Consider the following 12,869-nt stretch of genomic DNA (forward strand, 5'->3'; position numbering starts at 1 on the left):
CCTTTGGTAAATATTTATGAAATGAATGAATGAATATGCAAATGAACAGTCAAAATGATTAAACTCATTTAATTGCATTCAGTGCCCACTAATCTCCATGGCTTCCCATCGCCTTTGAATATTATAGTTGTATGCAAGACCTGCCCATCTTCTCAAGTCTGTCTCCTACTCAAGCCTTTAACAAATTCCCTAAATGGGGCTTGTTCTCAGATTCCCCTTTAACTTTGCACGTGCTGTGTATTACCACTTCCTAGAAAGCCCTCTTTCATCCCACTCCCGCCCTGCACCTGAATCCTACTTTCCCCTGTGGTTTCTTTCACATCTTAGTTCAAATCTCTTTCCCAAGTGGTAAGAGAATTAGGTGTTCTCACTTCCCATTCCCCGACAACCCCATATATAATTTTGTACTCCAATAAAATATTTTCCTGTATCATTACAATTTTTCATGAATATTAACTTTAATAACTAAACATGGGGATATATCTTATATTCTATACCTTTATCTCTTTGTTGGACATTTTGATTGTTTCCTTTTGTTCTGTTTTGCTCTTATAACAGACCACAAAGACTTTCTGTGGAAGCCTTTATTCACTTTTTTTTTTCTCTTCTTAAGATTGCACACAGGAGGTAGAATTGCTGAAACAAAGGGCAGGCTTATTTCTAAAACTCCTGAAATACATTGCCAAATTGCTTTCTTGAGATGTTTTAAGGGGGTTTTACACTTCATAGCACCAGCAATATGAGTGTCTATCTTACCATACCACAACTAAATAATGATTTATCGATTTGAAAATCCTTTGTTATTTTTAAACAGGCAAAGGGGGAGTATCATTTAATTTGTATTATTTTTATTCCTGCTGAGGTTAAACATTTATATTTGTGTGTCTGTTTGTCATTTTTATTTCCTCTTTTGTGATTGGGCACTAGCAGCCTCTATTTTCTTTTTTTTTCTTTTTTTTTTTTAACATCTTTATTGGGGTATAATTGCTTTACAATGGTGTGTTAGTTTCTGCTTTATAACAAAGTGAATCAGTTATACATATACATATGTTCCCATATCTCTTCCCTCTTGCGTCTCCCTCCCTCCCACCCTCCCTATCCCACCCCTCCAGGCGGTCACAACGCACCGAGCCGATATCCCTGTGCCATGCGGTACAGCCTCTATTTTCTATTGAAAGTTTGTGTTCTTTCTTATTGAGTTGTAGGAACATCTTTAAAATATTGATAAATATATTTGAGTAGATGTTTCCCCAGCTTGTTTCTTGTTTATAAGGTTTTTTTTTACTTCCGTGGCTTTACATTTTATGTAGTCAAATCTCTCATCTTTTATGTGATTTCTTCTATTTATCCTATGCTTAATATTTTCTTTTCCATCAAGATGCTATGTAACTATTAACCTGATTTTTTCCTGTAGATTTATATTTTATTCCATGAGGTCAGTTTAAAAAATTTTTTTTAATCTTTAAAAGTAGGTTTACAAAGAATAAAAGAGTTTAAACACTACAACAGGACATATTAAACGTTCCTCCAACAATTCAAATCCATGTCTCAAAGGCCTTGGTCTGGCCATACTGATCTGGTGTCTTAGATCATATTTGTTTCAACATCTTTCAGAATGCCACAAAAATACTGTTGTAGCTGGACACATTCACCCAATACCACAGTACTGTGATTCCTCATTCTTTGGAAATATGCCTGTTAATAGTCATCGTTGTCAAGGTCATCGACTTTCAACATCTTATTCCAATAAAACACTCATGAACCATTTATAACCCACTGTCATAAAAGGGGCCAATTTTGCTGAAACCCAAACATACTTTTGAGGAAATAAAACACTTAATAATGCAAAACTTTTAAAATAACTTTAAATGGTCTGCCATTTCTCTCCTCAATAAGCATAGTAAAATATAACTGAGAGTGATGTTTATATAGAGAAAACGGGGATTCCATCCTAATTTCTGTTTTTAAAGAGTAAATAGTTATAGATTATGGTACATGACTATTATTAATAACAAATTACTCATGGCCCAACAGTTTGCTATGACACCGCAGCTGTGAGCCACACAGGAAAGCAAATCATTATGAAGGTGCAGGCATAAATTTGGGGTTAGGGTTGGGGATGATGTCTTGTTAAAGGCAAAGAAAATAATTGAGGAGCTCAGAGAAAGTGAACATCCCCCTCACGTGGCTCTGATACAGGATCAGTTGCCTTTAGAATCAGGAGCAAAAGTGAGCCTTTAGAAGGCACTATTAGCCAGTGCCTTTTGTGATACTGAAAACCACTGATGGTTACTTCCCTCCACATTATAATAAAGTGAGAGCAGCTTTCTCAGAGGCTTTGCTTCTCTGCAGTGTGAGTGCCTGAGGGTCATAATTGAGATAACATGGCTGCTGTTTGATGAGGTCGCAGTGAGCGCCCTGCACTGAGCTCGGTGCTTTAGGTGCATTCTTCCTCTATTTCTCACAGCCACCCTCAGGCTGGTATTGCTGTGCCCACTTTACAAATGAGGATGCTGAGGCTGAGAGAAGTGAAGAAACAGCAGTTCACACAGGGTAGAATTCGGAGAACCAGAATCCAAACCTAGCTCTGTTTCTTTGCACTCACCACACTGCTTCATAAGAATTTACTCCTGTGTAGAATTTTACAGTTCACAGCTTTGCCGGTCTACAGAGGTTTTTTAGTATCATTAAAATGAGGAAGCTAAGTTTTGTGAAAGTTACATGAGTGTGGTACCAATGGGCGTCTACTCCAAGGGACCCAGTGGTAAAAGTCTTTGGGGGCCCAATCTGATGATGCTAGAATTAAGGGGATGAATGGGCTCTTACAAATCATCTAGACCAATCTGTTCTCCAGATCACTCTATATCAGACTTTAAGTTCCTGATAGTACCTTCGCCAAATGGCTAACACTTTTCTGCTTCAAGTGTAAGAGAAATCAGCCTCTTCCTTAATCCTTATCATTATAATGTCAAGTTCATGTGTTGAGCCACGTAGTTCACGCCTTGATCCGATATTCTCTTTTATCCCCTAATTACTTTTAGGCTTCCCAAAATTCTGTGCTTAAGACCTATTAGCCCAGGTCTGAAATTCAATCCTCTTATGCTTCCTTCTCCAAATCCTTTGCTCAAAAAGCAATGTATTATTTATAAAGAAGAGTCTGAGGCACGCTCTTAAGGTTTAAACATCTTTTTCTCCAAATTACATCAGGCAGTATTCTAGATGCTTAGGCATCCAAGCCCTCGGCCAACCAACTGCCACCATTAAGGCAGTTTGGGTCTATGTCCTGCTAAGGTAGTGCATGGGGCTGGATGCTCCCTGCCCATTTAGGGCAGCCAAGGAAGGTCACAGCAGGATGAGGGTTGGAGAAACTGAATGGTATACAGATTTATCCATCTCAGTCTATATGACAGAGAGATTTATGGTCAAAGGCATACAAATACATAACCCAAATCCTTCCTACTGCAATTTTAGGCTCTTCCTGAGTTCTAGCTCAGGAAGAGAGAATTAAAAGTACTGATCATGTTTTTTTTTTTTTATTACAGCTCTAGTCCCTTTCTATGACAGTGCTTCATTCATACCTTCTTATGCTCATGGAAGCTATGGGGAAACAAAGATAGATGAGATTTGGTCCTGATCCTCTATGAGCTAATAGTCTAGAGAAGGAAAGAGCCCAGTGCACCAAATATGACAGTATAATGAGGTGAGAACCCTGCCTGAGATGGCCTGAGGACTTTGAGAGCAGTACCTTTAATGGAGACATGGAAAACTCAGTAAAGTGAGTCACTCTTCCTGTACCTCTAAGAGAAATGAGTCACATTCCTTTGACCTCCTATCTTCAGGTGCCATACAGATGAGTATTTACAGTCACCATCACTGTCGTCATCATCGCTGTATTTAACTCGTCTCTGGTGCAGGGCTGGGAGTTAGGGTGTGGCAAGTGAAACACACAGGTCAGGTGCAACATTTCAGGGGGGTACCAGAAAACTCAGTAATTTATATAATAATATTTTGATACAGTCTTTTAGAAAATAAAAGTAATGCAAAGTGAACAAAATTTTAAAGACAGGATCAGCATGGTATTGGTCTCAGGTTCAAGCATTTGTCTTTTTTTTTTTGAGTGGCATAGTCTAATTGAGGTGATCTGAAAAGGACAATGAAAACAAAGTACCTGTTTCATTTTCACTCTTTCGATTGCAAACAAAAGATCTGACCTAAGCTCCAGTAAGGAAATATGGTAGGATGTGATAGTTGATTTTCATTATACAACTCAAGTCATATGGGAACCAGCAGAGAAGTTCAGTAGCATGAGCCTTAATAGCCCTCTTAAAAAATGAACCCAGACCGTTATTTTGGATTCAAGAAACTGCTACTTTTCACAACAAAATTTGGTGCTCTATAATTAATGGACACAGCTACAGCTACCCTATACCTGTCTGCATCTTTCCCTTCTGCTACCAGTTTACAATTATTTCCTGCTCCTTTATTCACTTTCCATAGGAGTATCTAATTGGCGTTGACTTTTTTGAGCACTACCGTACGAGCCGTGGTTGCAGAGTCAGGGGTCCAGTCCTGGTCCGAGCAGCTTTGGCTAGGGAGGGGACTGAGTTGGGTTGGAGTCAAGTGGAGCAAATGGGAAGGAGCAGTTGCAGGCAAGGTAATTTTCCTTAGAATAGGGTTAGGTGAAGCACCTGCCTCTAATACACCAGCATTGTGGGCTAGCAATTGAAACTGCCCCCAGAAAGCAGAACAAATTGCAAGTGCTAATGGTGTTCCGAGAAAAGAAAGATCACCAAGGGCCAGGGTGTGCTAATTATATGCTATAAGAGCCTGCAATTATAAACCCATAGATATGCAAATAAATGCTGATGGCTCAGCACTGGGGACTACAAAGCCATTTATCCATGGCCCCTGATAAGTGGACAGCAAGATAAATGATTTGTTTATAAATTCACTTAGAGATTACACTAATATCTCTAACTACCTTTCCCCACTTCTGGCGGCATCCACAAACTGAAGAGAGCCAGTAGGTACCTTGGATTGGATTTCCATATTCATTACCTTCTGACCTAGGCTACTCTGGAGGTTTGCAATGGGATAAACAGGCCCTTTCAATTGTGTCTGGCTTTCCCTGTGACACTTCTTTACTGCATACGTTGGAAGTGATGGTGACATCTGTTCTTGCCACCCAGATCCCCGTGACAGCTCATAAGTTGTCGTTTCTTGTCTGTCTGGCAGAGAGGTCACAGAGAATATAACTGCAGGGAAATACTAAGGATGCTGTCTGCTGGCATTAGGCTTTATGGAACTCAAGGCTGAGAAGCCTTTGAGGGGCCCCGAGCTTGTGGGGTGACTCTCACAGGAAGTGAGAGCAGGCATTGCTGTGGCCAGACTTGCACATACATGAAGCCCATCCCTCTGAGAGTTGATAAACTGTGCACACCCAGTATTTAAAGCTGTCAGTTCCTAGTATTGAAATAAAGAAGTAATTTGAGATCATTAAGAAATTTTTTAAAAAGAAAAAAACCTGTCAGTTCCTGACAATTTTGGAGTTTCTGTCCTTCTGTCATCTAACCTGTAGTTAATGATGGTCTAAAAATTTTAAACCTAGTTAGACGATTCAGAATAACTTAGGGCTTCTTGAAAATGCCAGAAGTCTTTCTTCATTTCTCTCAGTGGAGAATGTTTATAAAAAAATCTATATCTATACCTATAGATATACATCTCCATCCATTCATTCAAAGGGACATTTCTAAAGTACCTGCTATGTGCCATTTCCTACGTTCAGACAGTAGTAGTAGTTACTGGATATTTTACTGTGGCTGGTATAGTACGTAATAATAGAATTCTAGGACTGTAATAAAGCTAGCAGACAGAAACCTTCAAATGTGAACCCCATTTTTATGTCACGTAAAAGGAGATTCTCGCTGATATTTTTAATGTAGTTGTTCGGTTGCATGAGGACTTCGTCAGTGTTTCAAGAAGTCTTTGTCAAGCCTGTCAAGTGTTTTGTCATGTTTTGGTGTTTTTTCATCTACCCATCTTCTGAGATATCAAGTGTTCTCACAATCAAGAAAAGAAACTGGATTTCATATGTCTACTCTTTAGCCAGTGACTGTACAAGATAACATGCAAAAAAAACAGAAAAGGAATCAAAGCTGAGTGATAGGTAAAAATAAGCCTGCAATATGAATAGCTGTATCTCTTTTGATTGAGTTTGATAAAACTTTGAATCAAGAGTAATTAAGCTTAGGCAAAGAATCAATCCACTATGAAACAATCTGGAAGTGACTTTCTAAAATCCAAGATATTTAAGCCTGCCCCAAACACCAAATCTTCTAAACATGTGAGTTGTGAAATAATATTTTGGTCATAAAATGGTTCCAAAAAATATAGGTAAAAGGCTCACAAGTTCAGCACTGAATAGTGTGCTGGACCTCATTTTTTTTTTTTTTGTCTTGAATTTATTGTAGAGTTCAGAGACTAAAATGTTTTCCCTAATTTAAATGAGTACAATACAGGTAGGATTTTTTTTTTTCTTAAGGTATGTATGTATTAGCCAGCTTTGATTCTGATACTTTGTCTCAAAATATAGTGCTACCAAGGTAAGAAGACTAGAAGAAAATTGGTAACATCATTTTCTTGGTCTGTGGAGACAACATCAGACTGAGAAAATTGAATAAGCTCTTTAGGCAGAAAGTGCAACGTTACTGAAATGACATCACCATGACAGTGTTCTATGGCCTCAAGGAAGTCATTGATTCCTTTATTCTTAGGCCCTGGGCTGGCAGTTTAGATCAGCTACCATTTTTTTTTTTTAACATCTTTATTGGAGTATAATTGCTTTACAATGGTGTGTTAGTTTCTGCTTTATAACAAAGTGAATCAGTTATACATATACATATATCCCCATATCTCCTCCCTCTTGTGTCTCCCTCCCACCCTCCCTATCCCACCCCTCTAGGTGGTCACAAAGCACTGAGCTGATCCCCCTGTGCTATGCGGCTGCTTCCCACTAGCTATCTATTTTACGTTTGGTAGTGTATATAAGTCCATACCACTCTCTCACTTCGTCCCAGCTTACCCTTCCCCCTCCCCGTGTCCTCAAGTCCATTCTCTACATCTGCGTCTTTATTCCTGTCCTGCCCCTAGGTTCTTCAGAACCATTTTTTTTTTTTTTTTTTAGATTCCATATATATGTGTTAGCATACAATATTTGTTTTTCTCTTTCTGACTTACTTCACTCTGTATGACAGACTCTAGGTCCATCCACCTCACTACAAATAACTCAATTTCATTTCTTTTTATGGCTGAGTAATATTCCACTGATGTAACATATGTGCCACGTCTTCTTTATCCATTCATCTGCCGATGGACACTTCAGCTACCATTTTATATATGTATTTTTTAAATAAAGATTCAGTGGGTTCTCTAAACAGCCAGGGGTTCTAAATTATATAGTCAGAAAATAACATTCTTTAAATTTTTCTCTGTACAAAGAAAGTGTTATTTGGACTTCTGATAGAGTTAAATGTATTAGTACCTTATGGTAGGCCCTATCTGTAGTTATTTCTTTGTATTAGATGATCAGTCTTACATTTTGTAGGAGTATATCTGTTAATATTAAGTCCTATTTATATAACAAAAAATTACACTCGCTTAAACAAGATAGTTTATTTTTATACAAAGAAGATATCCAAAGTAGGTAGTCCAGAGTTGGTATAGTATCACTCCATGTCATCAGTGGCACAAGCTCTACCATTATGCTCTACAATCTGTATCATTTGCCTTCATTCTCAAGGTTGCTTCATGGTCCAGTGTGAAGCTCCAACCATGAAGCTCCAACCATCATATCTGGGTTCCAGGTCAGCAGAGGGAGGACATGGGAGAGAATACAATTGCAGGGGTCTCAGCTAAAGTAGCTTCCCTTTAAGCAGCCATCTCAGGAATCCCACAACCACATCCACCTACAAGGCTGAGAAATAAAGTCTTTATTACAGGAAAAGTGCCCAATGAAAAAGTTGATATCTATTAATAAGAAAAAAGGTTAAGAAATAAGAAATAGGAAAAATTAATGTTTGGGAAGCAATCCAGCCATCTCTGCCACAGTGGCTCTATTTCAGCGTGGAAAAATTGGAGAATAATAGCAGGTCCTCTTGTGATAACCTACCCAGAATTATCCCCATAGAGCTCATGCATGCCTCTTCATTTCTTATTTAATTCATATTTATGCAGCCTATTAATACAAAGCTTTTTCCAAGCTGAATTTTTGTGTAGACAACACATTTTAGGTACAAATAAGACTGTGATCTCCCAAGGCAACTTTAACCAGAATCATGAGTCTTTCTGTCTCTAAAACTATGGGAAATGTACATTAATCTTCATACAGCTGATTATATCAACAAAGCAAAAACAGACCCCCTCCCCCCAAATCAAACAATAGTCAATCTATTTTAAAAGATGTGTTTCAGTGGCTAACTAAAAGTATCTTTCCTTTTACATTACTTCCCACAGTGTGAATTACTTATAAGAACTGATTTAAAAACAAAAAACTTTTTAAGAATGATTTTGCAGCTGCCTTTTTTGAGGGCTGGTGTTTACCATTATAAATTATGTGTATGTATCATTGATAAACAGAAATTTACAAGCTTACTAGATTTTTTAAAAAATGGAGCACTTGTCTTCCCTAAGAATAGATTCCCTAATGTAAGAAAAAAGTCTGGCTCTTTTATTTTAAAAACCTTTAATTCTTCTTGTAAATGTTACAGGGTTAGCCACTGGGATAGAACAAGCCAAAGTACTTCATTTTACCACTGAGATAGTTATTCTGGGGGACAAAATAGGCCTCCAGATTCCTCCTGCCTACTCCTCAGCCCTTCTACTGTGTTATACAAAATAAACAGATCAAGGAATCTCTTTCCATGTGGTGGAAAGCTTTGTGTTAGAGAAGAATCCAAGTCTCTAGACAGTATGTCTAAGCCATGATTGGCCACAGTAATATTATAAACTAGGTAGTTTGTTTTTAATGCTTTGTTTATCCTCCTTTCTTCCCTGTTCTCCATCCTCAGTCAGTTCAGGAAGCATTGACTGAGCACCTGTTATACATTAGGGGCCATGTTGGGAGCTAGAGCTACAGAAACACAGACTGTGCCCTCACTTCCTGTGCCTTTGTTCAGGCACGCGACCACCAACATGATGTCTTGTGGCCCTTAGGGGCGCTCTCTGCCTCCCCTGGGTATGACCTCATGGGTATCGCCCGGTTTCCTGACACGCTCCTTACCTTCCCGGCTAAGCCTACCCTTCCTGGGTCCATGGCCCAGACTGCCAGTGGTACTTCCATTTAAGTTCCGATCTTTCCATTCTTACCTTATTGGAAAGGTATTGGTAGTAATTTCAGACCATGTGTTTAAAAAGTGGCCAATAGAGTTGTGAAAAAACTGTTTTAATAACCAAGGACTTTGTTTTTACATGGATCTGTGACCAAAAATTGTAGAAAATTTTACCCAGTCATACTATGCATGTCTGTAAATAGCAGCTATAACAATGTTGCTATTTTAGATAATGTTACAGTATCCCTAGATGAATTCACTTAATAGAAATTTTACTAAAATGCTTATCCTCTTTGTAGAAAACTTTCTGAAGTCAATTATTGGGGGACAAACTCTAAATAAATATATGGAGGAACCACTCAGGTCATATAACCTATTAGATTCTGGGTAAGGCCAACCCCGGCAAGGCACCAAAAAAAAAAAAAAAAAGCAATATAAATGTGGGAAGTTGTATTCATTTATTCATTCATACATGCAGTCAACAAATAGTTAACAGGATATGTACTGTGTGCCAGACTGTATTTTAAGTGGTTAACAAAATAAACGTAGTCTCTCTCCTCATAGAATTTATGGTGTAGTGAGAGTGACAATAAAAATTTAAAATAAACAAAAAAATTATTTCATGCCGAGAAAAAATATTATGAAGTATGAATAGGTGCTGTGAAAAGTTAACAGTGTGTCCCGGCCAAAGTGGTCGGGGAAGGTCTCTGAAGTTCACATTTAAGATGAGATTCAACAAGGGGGGAAAGTGGGGTGTGTGTGTGTGAGATGAATTGGGAGATTGGGATTGACGTGTATACACTAATATGTATAAAATGGATAACTAATAAGAACCTGCTGTATAAAAAAATAAATAAAATTAAGAAAAGAAAAAAAAAAAAAGATGAGATTCAAGTTTAAGAAGGAGCCGTGCCAGAGAATCCCAAAGTCTGCCATTTCAGACTGGCTTATCCAAAAAGATATAGCATTTAAAGGCTGATTATAACTCTACTGAGGTATCTGACACATGGATTTCAGTCATGCCACATGTCAGCCGAAGTTCTAAATCCTAAGCCGAGAACCTGTTTCCTAAAGAGACTCTTAACTCAGGCCTGATGAAGCCCATGGCATTGTTTGGGTTGTTCACTTTTGAGTATGGTGAAATGCTGCTAGTTGCACAGTTGTTTAGTGTGTGTGCTAACCATGCATCTCTTTGTCTGCCTCTTGTATCACCAGGCCTCCGGAACCTGTTTACAGCACTGTGAACAAACTGTGCGATAAGCCTGCTTCTCCCAGGCACTATTCCCCTGTTGAGTGTGACAAAAGCTTCCTTCTCTCAGCTCCCTACCCCCACTACCACCTAGGCCTGCTCCCTGACTCTGAGATGACCAGGTACTGCATGCACTTCCTCACTTCATCTTCTCGAATTGCATGTGCTTCCACAAGGATGAATGGGTAGAATCCACCTCTGCTTACTTCTCTTGCACTCTACATCTTCCTCAGGGTGGAAAGATGTTCTTCCTCCTTGGGGCAATGGGAGAAATTAAGAACATTGACTTTTTTTTCTAGTGTGATCACAGAGCACTTACACATGATCACATGATGCTCTAAATGTTCTTGATTCCCATGCATTTTTAATAAGGTATTATATTTTTCCAGAAGAATTAATTCTGAAATTTAATTAGCACTATTCTCCTCATACAGAAGGATGAAAGAGAACATTTACTGAATACATTTTTGATTAATACGTTTTGAATAATAATACTGTGCTCCATGCATAACAGCCTAAGAAGTAGATACTATTACTGCCGTTTAATATTTGAACTAAATTATTAAATGAATACCACCATTTAACTGACTCCTTGAGGTATTAAACAACTCATCCAAAACTATAGAACTAGTTGGTTCTAACTAACCACAAAGAACATAATCTTCACCTTTACAGTATGTTAACATCTGTTATCTTGTTTAGTTACTCCCATTTTATATAAGAAAACTGAAGTTCAGAGAAGTGAAGGCAGTTCCCTCCGTATGATATAGCCAATAGCTGTGGAGTCCAGATTTGATCTTAGAATGTTTTGAGTTTTTCCACAATTTGTAAACAAATTTTTCTAAGTCTAAAGGTTGGACATAATTCTGCATTATAATTCTAAAGCATATGTATGACAGATAATAAAACCCTATCTTCCTGTAGCAGCCAGAGAGAGAGAAAGAAAAAGAGAATGCAGTGTTCCATAAAGTAGTTCCAATTTAGTTTAAAGTGGGGAGATCTCAACTGTGATGTTTCTACATGTAATGGGGTGCTTATATTGTTATGTTTTCAGACAGAATATCTTCCTATGTCTTCATAATATTATTAGGACTGAGAAAATACAGATTTTCGAGTGATTCATAGTGAAGAGGGTCTCCTTAGAACATCATCTCTGTCTTTGGAGATTTTCAAAGAATAAGTTTAGAAGTCAATTATTTGCCTCTCTAGGGGAGTTCAATAACAAATTTTAAGTTATATCTAACATTTCTAGAAATAGATGAGAAACATAGTTTTGGCTATGTAATCAGCTGGGGCATTTTCACTAATTTGCAACAGGTAAAGCCTAATAGCTTTGCTTGTTTTAAAATTCTTTATAAATATTAATTAAATCCTCCTATACTTTTAACAAATTATAAAAAACGTTTTCTTGTACAGTGAACAATACAATTTTGAAGCTAAGAGGGCAAAGGTCACCATAGCCATAGGGAAGGGAGAAGGAACACACCTACAATAACGACTTTCTAGTAATTATGCATCTATAAATAGTCAGCTACATAAAGGCAGCTAACATTTATTGAGCTCTTCCTGTGTGCCAGGCGTGTTGTTGAGCACTTCTTACAAATTATTTCTCCTAACCCTGACAATCACCTTATGAGGTAGATGTTATCATTATCCTTGCTTTACAAATACAGAAGTCGGGGCTTGAGAAGTTACCTGACATGCCCACGATCAGCCACCACTAAGTGGCAGGGCTGGGATTCAAACCCAGGTGACCACTAGCACCTGCATAGGCATAGGCATGACGGCCCAGACGTCTTTGCTTGCTGGAAAAATTCTCCACCCATTTCTCTTTGTCTTTCCTTTCTCTATTTTTATCCTGCCTGCTCATCTCCTTCATCTGGCTCAGTGTCAATGAATCTTTTTTTTTTTTAACCCGTGTTCTTTTTTGATGAACACAAGAATTACATTCCTTGCCTCCCACTGGGGACTGTGATGCATCCCTTCCTAAAAACTCACCAGTAAGTGGATGACAGAATCTACCTTTTGTATGGACCCACCAGATACGATTCTTCTCCATTTACTTTCTGTAATCTGTATTATGAAAACCACAGGGTTTTTTCCCCCAATTTTTTTTTAAAAATTGCAGTATACTGTTGAATATGTGTTTTTCGTATTACATACCCTCAGCAGTCCTGATATGCACTAGTCCCCACCCTCACCCTTCATCTTCCCTTTGGGAATTCTATTTTCTATTTATTCTCATTCTGTCCCTATCCTTTTCCCTAGCCTTTCCTTTCCTTTTCCATACTTTT

General features: G+C 38.1%; 1 protein-coding gene across 11 annotated transcripts in view; it reads left to right on the forward strand.

Moving 5' to 3' along the window:
• Positions 1 to 12,869, forward strand: part of DLG2 (discs large MAGUK scaffold protein 2) — a 2,048,212-nt gene that overhangs the window by 1,554,622 nt on the left and 480,721 nt on the right. For 7 of the 11 annotated variants that reach the window (XM_032641314.1, XM_032641323.1, XM_032641315.1 and 4 more), the window contains one exon: positions 10,542 to 10,697. The exons of the other annotated variants lie outside the window; for them this stretch is intronic. In XM_032641314.1, coding sequence (XP_032497205.1) covers positions 10,542 to 10,697 — 156 coding nt within the window. The remainder of the gene's footprint in view (positions 1 to 10,541; positions 10,698 to 12,869) is intronic. 11 annotated transcript variants of the gene reach the window in all.

This window comes from Phocoena sinus, chromosome 8 (assembly GCF_008692025.1).
Source record: "Phocoena sinus isolate mPhoSin1 chromosome 8, mPhoSin1.pri, whole genome shotgun sequence".
Lineage (NCBI taxonomy): Eukaryota > Metazoa > Chordata > Mammalia > Artiodactyla > Phocoenidae > Phocoena > Phocoena sinus.